Source organism: Macaca thibetana, chromosome 19 (assembly GCF_024542745.1).
Source record: "Macaca thibetana thibetana isolate TM-01 chromosome 19, ASM2454274v1, whole genome shotgun sequence".
NCBI classification, from domain to species: Eukaryota; Metazoa; Chordata; class Mammalia; order Primates; family Cercopithecidae; genus Macaca; species Macaca thibetana.
The window spans coordinates 19792685-19808145 of record NC_065596.1 but is presented as its reverse complement, the minus strand read 5'-3'; the positions used below and the strand labels follow the sequence as shown (position 1 = coordinate 19808145).

At 61.2% G+C, this 15461-nt stretch overlaps 3 protein-coding genes across 6 annotated transcripts in view; 1 reads left to right on the top strand and 2 right to left on the bottom strand.

The window, feature by feature from the left end:
- The window catches only part of MPND (MPN domain containing), an 81011-nt gene extending 79652 nt beyond the window's left edge, over positions 1-1359 (top strand). For all 3 annotated transcript variants that reach the window (XM_050770466.1, XM_050770465.1, XM_050770464.1), the window contains 2 exons: positions 443-535; positions 1197-1359. In XM_050770466.1, coding sequence (XP_050626423.1) covers positions 443-535; positions 1197-1283 — 180 coding nt within the window. In that variant the 3' untranslated portion in view covers positions 1284-1359. The remainder of the gene's footprint in view (positions 1-442; positions 536-1196) is intronic.
- SIRT6 (sirtuin 6) overlaps positions 1-15461 on the bottom strand; it is a 286565-nt gene that overhangs the window by 185624 nt on the left and 85480 nt on the right. The gene's annotated exons all lie outside the window — the stretch shown is intronic.
- SH3GL1 (SH3 domain containing GRB2 like 1, endophilin A2) overlaps positions 2214-15461 on the bottom strand; it is a 201483-nt gene continuing 188235 nt past the window's right edge. For both annotated transcript variants that reach the window (XM_050770620.1, XM_050770618.1), the window contains 9 exons: positions 8710-8778; positions 7686-7758; positions 6698-6841; positions 5396-5529; positions 5039-5197; positions 4717-4820; positions 3950-4074; positions 3658-3714; positions 2214-3120 (listed from right to left, as the gene is read on the bottom strand). In XM_050770620.1, coding sequence (XP_050626577.1) covers positions 2924-3120; positions 3658-3714; positions 3950-4074; positions 4717-4820; positions 5039-5197; positions 5396-5529; positions 6698-6841; positions 7686-7758; positions 8710-8778 — 1062 coding nt within the window. In that variant the 3' untranslated portion in view covers positions 2214-2923. The remainder of the gene's footprint in view (positions 3121-3657; positions 3715-3949; positions 4075-4716; positions 4821-5038; positions 5198-5395; positions 5530-6697; positions 6842-7685; positions 7759-8709; positions 8779-15461) is intronic.

Sequence of the window (15461 nt, the reverse complement as noted above, 5' to 3'; positions counted from 1 at the left end):
CCTATAGTCCCAGCTACTTGGGAAGCTGAGGCAGGAGAATCGCTTGACCCCGGGAGGTGGAGGTTGCAGTGAGCCGAGATCGCACCACTGTACCCGTCTGGGCCACAGAGTGAGACTCCATCTCAAGGAAAAAACCCAACAAAACCCACACTAGTTCATCAAACCTGTGACCTCACAGGTGTCGCTGCTGGGGATGAGGCCGAACCAGGGGGCCATGTCAGGCCTGTGTGGTTCTGGAGAGCTGGGCTCAGTGGGTGCAGGTCCAGGTGGACCTCTCGTGGCAGCCACCTGGGCAACGCTGCTGCCTCCCCGATCTCTGTGGTTGCTTTCTTAGTGACTGGGCTCATGTCTCGGGGCTGCCTGAGACTGGAGCCCCAGGAGAGGGGCTGGTGCACCTCCGGCTGGGAGGGAGTCTGGGAGTCCATGCTCCCCTGTCCTGTAGATGCTGCTGGTGGAGTTCTACAAGGGTGCCCCTGACCTCGTGAGGCTCCAGGAACCCTGGAGCCAGGAGCACACCTACCTCGACAAGCTTAAGGTGAGCCCCAAGTCCCTGCAGGCCTCCTAACGAAGCTCCAGGAGGGGCCCCCGGGCAGCCTGAAAGGTGGCAGCAGTGAGCCCTGTGGGCCTCAGCGGCCCGGGACAGCCCAGCTGGCAGAATGCTCCTGACCCTGGTCACCCCGCAGCCACCCCAGCAGGGTGCAGGCCAGGTTTGATTGGACTGTGGAGCTTTAAGCTCCTGCAGTGCTGGATGAGGTCCCAGCAGCGGGTTTGGGAGTGTTTCCCCTGCAGAGGGCCCAGGGTCCTGGCCACCCCTGAGTGTCTCAGGGTAGTAGTTCCTGGTCTCCCTCCACCTGGCATAGAAAGGGGCTCCTTCTGCTCAGCTCTCGGCTAGCTCTGGAGGCTGTGGTATCCCCATGGGTGTCTGGGACCCAGGCAGGGAGGGGCTGAGGTGGGGGCAGGATCGGGGGCGTGCAAGAAAGCTCCACCCTCCACACAGCACCACTGCCCCCAGGAGCCAGGCCTCCGGTTACACACCGCCCCACTGGGTAAGCAGCAGGCTGTGCTGCGGGACCCCAGCCCTATGCCTTGGTCTCAGGGGGGCTCACTCAGGTTGCTGGACTTGGACAGTAGACTGTGAGGTACCGGGCTGGCTAGGACCCCCGGGTGCAGCCTGAGGCCCAGCCCCCTTGTTTCAGATCTCCTTGGCCAGCAGGACGCCCAAGGACCAGAGCCTGTGCCACGTTCTGGAGCAGGTGTGCGGCATCCTTAAGCAGGGGAGCTGAGCCTCCCAGGGCAGGGTGGGCTCCAGTTGTCTGGAGGGTCCGGATGGGCTCAGGTAATAAAGAAATGGAAGCAGCAGCCAGCCACGCTGGTCTCCCCAAGGCTGGGGTGAGGGTGGCTGGGTGCCCAGGCTGGTACCATCACCCCTGCTTCCTCACTTCCAGGGCAGGGCATTAAACTCCAGGGCACCCCTCAGCCCCTGCACCTGGGAACTGGCACAAAAGCCTCAAGCCCTATCCCACCTGCCTTGAGCACGTGGGGTGCCGGGGGGACCTCCTGGGGTGTGTGTGGCCATGGGGAGCCTGCCCCTCGGGAAGGCGGTGGGTGGCAGGCCCACCCCTGCACCAAGATGAGGCAAGGGGCTGTAGAAAGAGACATTTAATACTTCTGTTTACAAAATTCAGGTGTACATTTCAGTTTGCCCTGGACCATGCCCAAGGCTGTGTGCTCACCTCTGCCAGGTGTCTGTGCCCCTCATGTACTTCTGACGAGGGGGGTGCAGGGCAGAGCCTGGGGTCCAGAGGCTTCACTGGGCCACAGGAGGAGGGGAATGTGAATGTGGCCCAGCCCAGAGGAGCCCCCATTTCATCGATTTTGGATTGGGCAACAGGAAGCAGATGTTGGGGCTACAGACCTGCTGATCTGGGCAGGGGTCTGGGGACCCTGGGGCTGCCTGTGTTGGTCTAGAGGAGATGGCCGGGGCCACTTCCCACAGGATGGGGTGGCAGTGGCAAGGGGAGGCCTGGCCACCAGGGACTGGAACTCGCTCACTGGAGCCTTTGTGCTTGGCCCTTGGTGGCGCAGCTGCGGCTGGGGCTGTGGTCCCATGCGAGGTGTGCTGGGGGGGTGTGTGGGTGGCTGGTGATGGCAGCTCGTGCCAGAGTGACACAGGCCTCCATGGGCCTGGCTGGGGGCAGTTAAAAAGCTGAAAAGGTACTTGGCTTTGTAAGGGTGGGGCTTGGGAGGCAGGGCCCTGCAGGAGACCATGTTCTCTGTCCTCTGGCAGATCCCAGCTGGCCTCTGTCCCCAGGCTGTAAGCTAACAGCAGGCCGGGGAGGCGGTGAGGCCCTCTGCCCTGGCCTTGGGGAGAAGGAGTGCATGTGTGAGGCGGAAGTGCAGTGGCCCTGGAGTAGGGCCAGGGCCCATCGCCAGCACCAGGCTGGGAGGGGATTTAAAACCAGGGTCCTGTCTCTGAGCCACCCCACAGGGATGCTCGATCCCATCCCGTTAAGGCTGTGGGACTCGAGGGTAGGCAGTGGGCCGGGCCCCTGTGGGGTCAGGATGGAGGTGGGGGCTGCCCTGGAGGAACATTAGTGTTTCTGAGAGCACCTTAGTGTTGCCCCGCCTGGGCCAGCTGGGCGAGGAGTTGGGGAGCGGGGAGGAGGCCGGCGCCATGGAGTGGGGAAGGGAGCCGTCACGGTTGGGGGTCAGCGCTAGTGTAAACAGGCATCCCCACCCACCCAGATAAACCCCCTCACCCAAGTGTGGGGCCCTGCCAAGGGAGTACCTCGAGGGCCGGGGCCCAAGTGGCGCCAGCAGGCTCAGACACTGCCCTGGCAGCAGGGGCTCCGTGGAATGCAGGAGACCCAGCAAAGGGTGCCAGCCAGTGTGGACGGAGGGGTGGGGCGGGGGCGCCGGCGAGTCACTGCGGCAGGGGCACAAGCACCTCCACATAGCTGAGCGGAAAGAAGCCCGACTGGCCGTCCAGCATGCCCTCGTACCAGTTCTCGTCAATCTGGTTGGTCAGTGTGATGACGTCGCCCTCACGGAAGCCCAGCTCCCCGTCATTCTCCGGCTCGAAGTCGTACAGCGCCTTGCAGCTTGGCTGGTCCAGGGGCACTGGGGGAGGAAGCAGGCTGTGGGGATGGCGCCTAGGGCTGGGGCTGCTACACCTCACCCCTCCCAGTCTGGGGTCTCAAAGCTGCTGTGACCTGGAGACTGTGGGTGGGCAGAGGCCTCCCTCCACCCTGCCTGGGCCACCCCCTGCCCCTGCCATTTCTTCTGGGGTCTGGCCTCTACTGCCACCCAGGAGGGAGAATGGGAGAAGCTTGGTAAGTGGTCACCAAAGCTACTCCTGGGAGGTGCTGGGGACACCCAGTGCTGCTGTGGTGACAAGAAATGACCAGATGCCCTCAGCCCTTGCAGCCACCACATAGCCTAGAACTGGGCTAGTGCCTTTGGCAATCCCTCATTCACACAATGAGGCTGAGACCCAGAGGGGTGGCGTCTCGCAGGCTGTGGGGCCTGTGCCCCCCGCTGCTGTCTGAGCCTGGCTCCTCCCTGCTTGAGATGGACAGAGGACAGAGAAGGAGAAACACCCTCCCCGAATGGCTGAGAAGGCAGCACTGAGGTCAAGGCAGGCCTGGGAACACTCACGCATGCTCCGGCTAGGGGTTCGGATGGGCTTGTCGGAAGATCGGAAAGACGACGAAGCTAAAACAAGCAAAACGAGGAGGTTGTGGGCTTAATCGGGCAGGGCCCCTTCTGCAGAGGACCGGGACCAGCCCTTCCCATCTGCCTTGGTGGTCCAGATGGAGTAGGGCTGAGAGCTGCAGCCAGGGGTCTGGGGTCTGGGGTCTGGCACTCAAGAGAGCCAAGATGAGGCCAGCCCTCGGCCACTCCCACCCGCTGGCATGTGCCTCCAGAAGATGGCTCCATGTCCGGTTACCTGCGATCTTGGGGGCTGTGGTGCAGGGGAAGCCCCCGTTGGACTGCTCAGGCTCTCCGAGGTCAAAGGGCTCCCGGGGCTTGGGCTTATACTCCCGCCTGGGGCGTGACGAAGCTTCCCGCATCCTGTGAAGGGAGAGATGTGAGTGGCCCGAGCCCGTGAGTGTCACCGCTGAGGCAGCCCCACCCTTGTATTTATGCTGCTGCCTAGTAACCTAGCCTGGGACTGCAGGAAGAGGCTGTCAGTGGGGTTGTGACACATGGACCCTGGGACACAGCTAGACTGGGATGTCTACCCAGAGGGCCTCCAGCCTGGACCCCCACCTTGGAGCCATCTCAGAGACTGCCAAGTAGCTGGGTCCTGCCACGGCCTCTACCTACAACGCCCCCAGTCGCATCCCCCCACCTCCACCCCCCATTCCCTACCACAGCTGGTGCCTGACACATGCCTAGGCCCCCAAAGCAGGTCTGGCCTCTGTGTTCAGAGAAGGGAGCCTGGGTGTTCCTGTGGCAGCAGAAAGTGCAGCCAGGGAAGGAACAGGCACGTGGTTAGGAGTCGCCAGGGCCTGCATCTGGGGCAGGGCTGCGTGTTGACTCAGAGTTCTCACAGCCCAGGCTCCTCCTCCTCCAACCTTGTGGCCCCCCAGGCCATTCCACTCGGTCCCCAGGAAGAATCCAGGATGCTGCTCTGCCATGCCATGCGCTCACCCCAGAGTGAGGTGTGCTGCCCACGCGTGCTGGCAGAGGCCCATGGCAGCCCAGGCTCACCTGCGCTTGAGCTTCTCGGCCAGCTCATCCAGGATCTGCACGGCCTGCCGGTGGTAGTCCAGCTGTGCGTCCACCAGGGCCGAGAGCTGACTCACCTGCTCGATCTGTGGGGACAACAGGGCTCAGGGGCTCCTGCCAGCACCACTGTCCTGTGCCTTCCCTGACTCACGAGGTGAAGCCACAGGAGGCAAGGGGGCCGAAAGGGGACAGGGGACTGGGGCCTGTACCCTCAACCTCCCCTGCTGCAGAGGCCAGGTCACTGCCGCCTCCGGCCTCCCAAGGGCATGGGGCTTGTCAGGACGTGGCAGCCCCAGCTACTCACGTCGGTCTCCAGGAGGTTGTGCATGCTGGTTTCTGCCACCTCCTTGGACTCCTCGAACTTCTCCAGTGCCTGGCGTAGCTCCTCATCAGGGATCTTGCCCTGCCGCTTCTTCTTGTAGTCAAAGTCCAGGCGGCGGCCCTCCAGCTTCTTCAGGTGGTGCTGGAGATAGTGGGGGACATGGGTCAGGCCAGCAGCGGCCAGAGACCTGCCCCATGCATGGCCCTGACCCACTGTCCCTGCACCACTGGGGATCCCACCTGCCCGCGACCCAGAGGGCAGTGCCAAGGGTGGCAGGAATGGGGCTGCCCCATCCAGCAGGGGGAAGGGATAGGCCCCGGGCTGGCGCAGCAGCAGCACCTGGATCTCCTTCAGGTCTTTCTCACACAGGTTCTGGAGGGGGTCAATGAAGTTCTGCTTGACCTCTATGTCCAGGGAGTCCTTCACCTCTGCCAGGCGCTTCATGGATTCGCCGGCATCCAGCAATGCGTCGCCTGGGGAGAAGCCGGGCCTGAGACCACTGGACTAAGACACTCCTCAGCCTTTGTTTTTGAAACAGGGTTTCGCAGGCTGGAACACAGTGGCGCTGTCCCAGCTCACTGCAGCCTCGAACTGGGTTCAAGCCATGCTGGCACCTCAGCCTCCCAAGTAGCTGGGGCCACAGGCGTGCACCACCACACCCGGATCCTTTCCAACGTCTTTTTTTGAGACGAAGTTTCGCGCCACTTAGTGCAGTGGCACGATCTCTGCTCACTCAAACCTCTGCCTCCCAGGTTCAAGTGATTCTCCTGTCTCAGCCTCCTGAGTAGGTGGGATTACAGGTGTGCACCACCACACCCAGCTAATTTTTGTATTTTTAGTAGAGATGAGGTTTCACCATATTGACCAGGCTGGGCTCCAACTCCTGACCTTGTGATCCACTCGCCTCGGCCTCCCAAAGTTCTGGGATTACAGGTGTGAGCCACTGCGCCCAGCCTTTTTTTTTCTTTTAGATGGAGTTTAGCTCTTGTTGCCCAGGCTGGAGTGCGATGGTACAATCTGGGCTACTGCAACCTCCACCTCCTGGGTTCAAGTGATTCTCCTGCCTCAGCCTCCTGAGTAGCTGGGGTTACAGGCATGCGCTACCACACCCGGCTAATTATATCATATATATATATATATATATATATATATGTTTTTTTTAGTAGAGGCAGGGTGGGGTTTCTCTATATTGGTCAGGCTGGTCTTGAATTCCCAACCTCAGGTGATCCACCTGCCTTGGCCTCCCAGAGTGTTGGGATTACAGGCATGAGTCACTGCACTCAGCCCCATCCCAACTTCTAACAGCCCCCACACTCCAGGCCAAGGGCCTGGAAATTGGAACTCAGAACAAAACAAAGGATCCTAAAATCCCAATCAATACTGGATGTTAAACCAGCCCCCTCCCCACGCTCCTAAAAGTGCCTAGGTTTGCCCTTAACAGGCTGAAGGTGGTGGAAGGATAGATGCTGGGGGCGGGGGGTGCGTCCAGACTCTGGGGAACCAGCTGGCTTGAGCTGGGGTTGAGGTCTGGAGCTACAGGAAGGGGCCCCATCGGCTGGACCTGGACCTGCACCTGCCCTGCCTGTGTTGAGGCGTGGCCTCCAGGGAGGGTGGGCGTGGCTTCCAGAGAGCACCACTCACCAAAGTTGGACTCGCCGCCTAGCTCCTTCCCGTGGCGGATCATGCACTCGCCCAGGAGCCCCTCCGACTGTGGGTAGCCGGGGTTCTTCACCTGGCCCCGGATCTTGGACACCGTGTTGAGCATGGTCAGCTTAGCCCGCGAGGCTGGGATAGGATGGCCAGGTAGGTGTGGGCTGCGAGGCCTGCACTCCTCCGCCCTGGCAGGCTGCAGCCCCCACATCCCCTGCCCCACCTTTGCCTCCCGTGCCTGTGGACAGTCCAGGCCACACAAAGCACGGTGGAATCCCTAGAGGGTCCCTTCCCTGCTCCCCCGCTAGCCTCGAAGGAACTGGCAGCGGGTGGAGAGGTGACCAAGCTCCTCAGGGGGCAACACATCCTCCTTCCAAGGGCTGCTCCTCTTGGAATGTGGCTATACCTCTCATCTGGGGGGTCCCAGGGAGGAGGCACAGCAGTGATACGCAGTGGGGGGTGGTGAGGCCAAGGCTCCCAGGGTAGGTGAGGAGCCGTGTCCCTTCTGCTGCCTGCTCCTGGCAGGGCCTGAGTGGACGCTGCTGGGTGTGCGTCTACCCACTGTCCTTGGCCTCCTATGGAGCCAGTGTTTGGGTTTTCCTTGGGGAAAGGTCCGTCTCTCGGCCAGGGAGACCCATCCCAGGGGCACTGGGTGAGGGGGCGGCCAATACAAATAGGTCCCACAAGTGAGCTGAGGGAGAGGCTCCCTGCCAGGACTGCTGGTTGGAAGAGGGGTTTAAGGCTGGGACAGCCTCGAGGAACCAGTCGGCATGATAGTGAAGTCAACAGGGGGACTGAGCTGCTGGCTGAGGTGGAAAGGCAGCATGTGGCGCCAAGGATGGTCTCTGCACCCCTGAATCCAGCTGTGCCTGAAGCCTGCCACCCATGAGCCTGGTGGTTCTGTCATCCCCTACGTTCCCTCTGACTGACAGAGGCCAGAGGGCCTGCGGCAGGCCCTGGCAGTGGCTAGAACACCCACCTGGGTTGGGCTGCAGGTACTCGATGGTCCTGGCCAGCACTTCTGTCACCGCCTTGCTGGTGACATCCACCTTCTGTGGAGAGAAGCAGCATATAAGATTCCACAGCCAGGCCGGGTGCGGTGGCTCAAGCCTGTAATCCCAGCACTTTGGGAGGCCGAGACGGGTGGATCACAAGGTCAGGAGATCGAGACCATCCTGGCTAACACGGTGAAACCCCGTCTCTACTAAAAAATACAAAAAACTAGCCAGGCGAGGTGGCGGGTGCCTGTAGTCCCAGCTACTCGGGAGGCTGAGGCAGGAGAATGGCATAAACCTGGGAGGTGGAGCTTGCAGTGAGCTGAGATCTGGCCACTGCACCCCAGCCTGGGCGACAGAGCAAGACTCCGTCTCAAGGCCGGGCGCGGTGGCTCAAGCCTGTAATCCCAGCACTTTGGGAGGCCGAGACGGGCGGATCACGAGGTCAGGAGATCGAGACCATCCTGGCGAACACGGTGAAACCCCGTCTCTACTAAAGAAACACAAAAAACTAGCTGGGCGAGGTGGCGGGCGCCTGTAGTCCCAGCTACTCTGGAGGCTGAGGCCGGAGAATGGCGTGAACCCGGGAGGCGGAGCTTGCAGTGAGCTGAGATCCGGCCACTGCACTCCAGCCTGGGCTACAGAGCGAGACTCCGTCTCAAAAAAAAAAAAAAAAAAAGACTCCACAGCCACTGGGGGCCCAAGGCACACAAGGCCCCCACTGCTGCACCACCTCCTGCCGTAGGAGCCCATACCAGGACCCCCCAACCCCCTCTCCATGTCTTCAGCTCAGCCATGTCCCCACAGCTGCCTGCCCAGGGCAGGGGAGAGAGCTGGTGCCTGTCAAGTCCAGCTGACAAGGCCCCCACACCACCCCAGCTCTCCACGCCTGCAGGGCCCCAGGAGTCCAGACCCAGGCCCATCAGCGTTGGCCGCCTCCACTATGCCCTGCAGAGGTCAGGCCCCAGCAGCGCCGCCACCACACAGAGCATGCAGTTTATTCCTCACCTTCTCCATCTCTTTGAAGTCATCGTCCAGCTTGGTCCCCTCGGCCCCTCCGACCTTCTCACTGACCAGCTAGAGGGCAGAAGAGGTGAAACGCTGTGAGCCCAGGGGGAGGAGAAAGAAGAGCACAGGAGGCCCTGGGTGGCCTTCCAGCCACATGGCATCCACAGCCAGAGGCAGTAGGCCAAGTGATCAGGACACATACCTCGGGCACTGCCGTGGGCACCCCAGGGCCACACACTGCCTGTGGAGCAGGACGGGCCTGCAGGACAGGGAGGGTGAGGGTGGGGGTAGCCTGCCCGCCTGTGTGTGTCCTGACTGCCACTCACATGCCCACTGGGGACCCCGCCACAGTAGGCCCCATCTCGGCCACAGTGGAGTCCAGAACCTCAGCCTGGGAACACATGGCTCAGAAGACACTGCTTCCAGAAGTGCCTACACAAACATCCCCACAGATAGCAATGTGGGGATTTGCCCCCATCCTTGAGTACTTGGGGTCTACTTAAAAAAAAAATCCTGCCAGCTCGGTGGGGAGAGGCAGCAGGAGCTGACAGGAGCAGAGGTGCAGGCGGCTGGGCAGGGAGGCCACCACTCTCCTGTACTCTGGTGCCCGTGTCTCAGGATGGGACAGCCTGGCCCCTGCCCCATGTGGACACTGAGTTTCACAAGGCAGTCGACACAGGCCTGGCACACCTCAGTCCTCATGGCTCTCAGCTACAGTGAAAGCGATGACAATGACAGGCACTTACAGCATCTCTTTCCTCGTGTAGTGAGAAGGCAGAAGCAGGCACTGAACTCCCAAACCACTCCCTCTGACAGCGCCTGGGATGCGAAGAACAGCCCTGAAATGTCCCATGGAACATAGCAGGAGCCCCTGAACCCCAGCACCGCTGTCGGTGCACAGGCGCTGCTTTCTTCACCCCGGGCACTCCATGTGTGCCTGGCGCCAAGGGATGCCGAACAGAGCGAGAGGGATAGTGTGAGGCCCTTCCCAGCAGACAGCACTTCATGAAGAGCCGAGTGGCTGCCGGGCCCTGCCAGAAATGGAGGCTCCCAGAGGGAGGCTGCCTGAGGTCACACGCTTGGCCCTGCCCTCTGGGGGCCAAGTGTCACAGGGTGTGCCATCTCTGAAGTCATCGGCAACTTTAACGTCCCGGGTCTGATCACTTGTGTGAAGATGTGCACACACAGCCTGGGCAGGAGAGGGAGGTGTTGTGTGCCGTGGGCTGGTGACTATTGACACGGGCCATGGCCTGTGCCCCTGGACCAGGCAACCACGGTGCTCTCCAGGTCCGGTTGGTGCTTGCCTGCCCTGAGCTGTCACAAGATGTCGCCAAGGGATGTCATGAGTGTCCCTGCGGTGCCACATTGCGTTGGCTGTGTGGGGCTGGGGGGTGTCCAGCAGGGCAGTCAGGAGTTCAGGACCTAAGAGCAGGAAGTGCGGGGGCGGGAGAAGCTTGAGCCTGGGGCTCTGCCCATGCCAGGCACCTGCTGTACCCTCCAGCCCATGCCTGGAGGTCACAGCCCAGGGCACCACGAGTGCAAATGCCCCCAACCCCAAGCTCTGCAAAAGGTAGCCTGCCCAGAGTACACTGCTGGTCTTGTGTCCTGGCATCCTGCCCAAAAAGACAGCCGCCCCTTTCCCAAGGAATTCCCGGCCCTCCTCCAAGGCTTGGCTCTGGAAGCCCCCACACCACGGGACTATCCTCACCCACGCATCGGGACCCTTTCTGTCCACCTGCCTTCATGTGCGCCGGGCATTCAGTGAACACACGACCTCCAGGCCCCACGCCTCTGACCCGTCCCTTCCCTGCCTGTGAGTTGGTGGTTCTCAACTCAGCCACACAACACCTTGGAAGCTTCTTAAAAACCCCCTCGTCACACCCACCGCGGGAGGGCTAGACTCTGGCACAGGTGAAAGGCAGGAAATGGCCCTTGCACGGCAGGAGAGTGGGGCTGCCCTCCATTTCTGCTGAAGGCAGGAGGAGGAAGGAGCCGCCCTCCCTAGGTGTTTTTGGGGCGTTCCACTCTATTTCCTGGGACAGTTTCACTTCTTGTGATTGTGGCGAGAGAGGGCGTGCTCAGAGCCAGCGGCTGCCGGAGAGGGAAATGAGTGGCTGATGTGAGACTGGACTCTTCTGGGAAGCCGGGAGGAGAACTGAAGCCAGCGGGCCGCGAAACCACATCTTCTGGGCTGAGGCCACCCCGGCCCCATGACCTGCCCAGGCAGGACCTGGTGTGCAGGCTGGCGGGAGCGGCTCCGTTAGGGCCCTTCCCCAGCCCCCTGCCTCACGTAGGGCAGGAGGAGAGGCCCTGCCGGCGGGGACCACATCCTGCCTCTGAGGGGAGGGGCTGGGGACCCGCCATGGCACCAAAGACCCATCTGGTGGCCTCTGGCTCTGGCCCCGGCCCCGCCTGCCCATCTCACCTGGGAATCCAGGACCCTGCCTTCCTGAGCCCCAGAACGACTTCTTGAACCCCCACAACCACCTGACTCCTCGCACCCCTGACACCCAGGAGGCTGTGTCCTAACTACCCAGGTCCCTCTGCTCAGCTCCAGCTAAGTCCCTTGTGGTGACTGATAGTCCCCCATGGGCCAGGCACTGGGCAGGGGACACGACCCTGTAAGGTCCCTTCTCTCCAAGGCTCACAAACTAGAAACCGGCACAGATGGACACAGGGATGAATGGCCACAAGGGAAACACGGGAAAAGCAAGGCAGCCAGGCCAAGTGCAGCGCCAGCTGCAAGCGCGGAAACCAAGCGTGGGCTCCTGCCCGTCAGAGCCCTACTCACTGCGGCCTCAGCACCAGCACTGCTGAGCACGGAGGGGACCGAGAGTCTGTGGCAGAGCTGGGCGCCACAGGGAGGCTCAGCAGAGAGCGCCTCTGGGCTCGCCGTCTGGAGTGGGCGTTCCTAACCCTGGTGCCATCTACCCGGCAAGAGCTGCCTGTTGTGGGGCACCCAGCCCCGATGCCCCTGCATCAGAGACCCTGCCGGTAGGGAGGGAAGACCGAGGCCATGGTCCCAGCAGTCCAGCCCTGCCGAAGGAGACTGCAAAGACCACCCTCCACTGACTGAGCCTGTATCAGGGTAGCAGGATGGGTGGGGGACCCCTCCCCACTCCCCCAAGGGCCCCACCTGGACGGGGTCAGAGTACCAGCTGCAAACCCCAAGTGACGAGCCGCAGGCCCCACAAGGGCTGCCATCCTCAGAGCGACACCAGCGCCTCCTCTCACCAGTCTTGGAACAAATATAGGCCAGGCCCAAGAGGGAAGACTCTGCCCCTGCTTCAGATGCTGGCCTCCCACAGAGGCTGTGACATGTCCCCACCTGGGGCAGGGGGAAGTGAGGTTTGGCCAACCCTGCCAGGTGAGAAGTCACCATGGGAGAGGCCCCGGCTCAGTCAAGCCTGGCAGTGGCTTCTGGGAAGGAACCCACTGTTGCCTGCCAGACACTTCCCCAGGGCTTGGCCAGACTGGCTCGTAGTCTTTCAGATCTTTGCCCAGAGGCGCCCAGCGGAGACCTGCCCACTCCATGCTCACGCATCCCACCTGCACCCACCACCTGCACGCCTCATGCATTTTCTGCCTGACCCTGACTTGTCACCTGTGAGCCAGGCGCCTGGGAAATGACAGAGCTGGACACGAAGAAGGGGTTTTGCCCCAGAGCATGGGACTCCTGTGCCCCTGGGAGAAGGGGGCTATTCCTTTGAAGCCTGGCATTCATTAGAGTTTAGACCTTTGGCTCTCTTTGGAGAGGAGCAAGGGATGTGACATACAGAAGAACAGAGAATACATGGTGGAAAAACGCAGAAATGAACTGTGAAGATGCTGTGGACCGAGAGCCAGGGCAGGGCTGCCGCAGGCAGGAGAATCCCAGGTTTTACCCAGAGGGATGTGGGCTGCTGCCCTGTGCCCGGCAGGCTCAGCTGTGGTGGCCGCTTGGCAGGAGCAGGAGGAAAATTCCGAATCCTGCCGAGTGGAGCTGGCTGCTGATTTAAACATCTCAGCCGCGAAACCTGATCCACACGGCACGGAACACAAACGCCCGTCTCAGGCTTGGTGCCCCAGCAGACAATCTGCTCTGATGAATTAACAGGGTTGTGTTTTTTTTCTCTTTTAAAGGAGAAGGCCAGCATGGGGGAGGGCAGGGGAGGGCTGCTGTGGCCCAGCCTGCAGGGATGCGCCACATTTGCCTGCGGAGGGGTCGGCCCCAGGGTCCTCAGGTCTCACTGGCAGCCATGCTGGGGCGCTCGGTAATTTCTAGGTTCACAGCAGAGGTCACCTGTCCTCCCTCGGCTGGGAAGCGCGTCTCTGGCTGGTGTCCACCTGCCCATTGGCGTTGGTGGTGCTGTGGGGGTGCCCACGCTGTGCCACAGAGCCACCTCCATATCCCTCCCTGCAGTCTTCCTCAGCGGACTCTGTGAGCGCACAGACCACAGGGGCCTCACCCAGTGCCAGACACAGGGTGAAATGGCAGGTGGGCACAGCTGTTAACCACAGCGAATACCTGTGAGAAAGCCTCATCTTTTTTTTTTTTTTTTTTTTTAAAGAGGCAGGGGTCTTAATATGTTGCCCAGGCTGGTCTCGAACTCTTGGCCTTAAGCAATCCTGCTTCAGCCTCCCAAGTGCTAAGACTACAGGGGTGACACTGTGTGCCTGTCCAAGACCATATATTTACAGGACTAGGGGACAACAGCTCTGGGACAGGGCACGGGTTGGGGAGCTGGGGACCATAGTAAGGGTCCAGGCCCAGCCACCTGCAGGACCAGGGACAGGGCAGGCAGGACACATGGAACAAGAGCCACTATTCACAGTCCCCATGCTAGGTACTCTGCGCGGCGCCCGACACCACGAGGAGAAAGCTGAAGGGGACGTGGAGGAGGTGAGGGCTCAGCCCCTCCTCACAGTGGGCGCAGTTCTAACACTGCAGCCGTGTTCAAGGCCTGGTCGGCCACGGAATGGGGCGAAGTCAGGGTAAGGCCTGCAGGAGCAGCAGAATCCTGATCAGACCTGTGTGCAGAACAACTGGAATGCAGGGTTGGGGTGGAGGCCCCAGGGAGGGACGCAAGGATCCCTGCAGCGTAGAAAAAGCCCTGACATGGGATGAGGGCAGAGGCAAAGGATATAAGGATGTATCATATCCGTGTGTCTCTAAATCCCTTTACAACTGCAATGCCCTTCCCTGATTGCCCAACACACATGGCCACCTCCTCAGGTCCATCACAGCTTCTTTCCCATGAGTCAAAAAGTCCAAGACGCGCACAGCCTGGAGGCGGCCTGCTGCCCGGCGGCACAGGAAGCCACTGGCCTTCGTGTCCCCTTTTCCATGTGTGCTCCCAGGCTCCTAGCTTGGTAATGTGTCTGTCTGTCCTTGCTGGAAACCTCCAGTGGCCCCAGTGGCATGGGGACTCTCCGGACCTGAGGCCCTTGTGTGATGACTATGAAAGCTCACCTATCCACAGGGGCTGCACTGCTGCAAGCAGCTCTGAGCTTTCGCATGGCAGTAAGCACAGGCGTGGGTGGGGTTGTGGCCGGGGGCTCCTGGTCCAGGAGCCTGCAGGGCATCCCCAGGTGGAAAGCAGTAGTAGTCATTCCTGAACATGTGCAGGGACGAGGCCGGGAGCGGGAGGGAAAGGAGCAGTGGGAGGGGCCACAGGAACACCACGGGTGCCAAGTGACCCTCACGGGTGCCAGGTGATCCTCATGGCCTGGCAGTGAGGAGTCAGATGGCAGAAACCCACTCCCCAGCCCAAGGGAAGATGGAGGGAGGCTCTGCCCCGGGGCCCACTGGGTCATCACCCACTGTGTGTGATGCATGGAGGGAAGGGTCCCGACAGCCGGGGCTCCCCTCAGCATCTGGGCGTTCTGAGAGCCCTGCATTTGCACTGTCCTTCAAGCCTCCAGCCTCTCAGCAGAGATCTCCCCTCCTGTCCATCAAGGCTGAATGGTTTTTAAAAAGCAGTCTTTGGGAATGGGGGCACTGAAAACAATGAATCGGGACAAAGTTTCTGAAATCATTTTCCCACGGAAACCCCAAACCAGACGCCGCCACCATGGCCAGATCGGGCACCAGGGGACAGCCACAGACCCACCTCTGTGGTGGTTCAGGGGCTCCTCTGGGAACGAAGCTCTGGCAGCAAAAGGACAGTGGCTCTGGAAGCCCCAGGCATCCTCTTAGCCAAAGGGGCAGTCCCTTGGGCCTGGGCTGGCAACCGAGATACTGGCTCTGGACTGGAACCAGAATGGGCTCTGCCTCAGACCAGGCCACAGAGGGCCCCCTGAGAGCCTGGGTTCGCCATGGCCTCCAGCCTGTGGGGACAAGCCTGCCGCAGACTTCCTGGCCAGAGGTGGGGCTAGGTGCCATGGTAGGGAAAGAGAGCCAGACACTGGGGGCCATGGTCAGGCCCAGCCACCGCAATCTAAATCGCCTCAGGAGTGCATTTCTGCCAACTGTGGTGCTGGCCATTCACGCCATCTCTCAGGTTGTCTGGGCCCTGCCCTGCCTGGCTCCTGGCTCTTGGAGCTAGAGAAGGGACTCTCAGGTTGGCAAAAGAGAGATAAATGCTTTGCTGTGTGTGCGGCAGCGAGCCAATACCATTTGAAGTCACAGCCACCGCTCTCTTGCCCGGTACATGAAAATGAGGGGGAGAAAAAAACTTAGGCAAGATAAATCCTCCAGATGGGCCCTGGGGGCTCCATCCAAGAGTCTGAGGCCGACGCATCAGGGGAACTGGAAGCAGAGTGGAAATCAG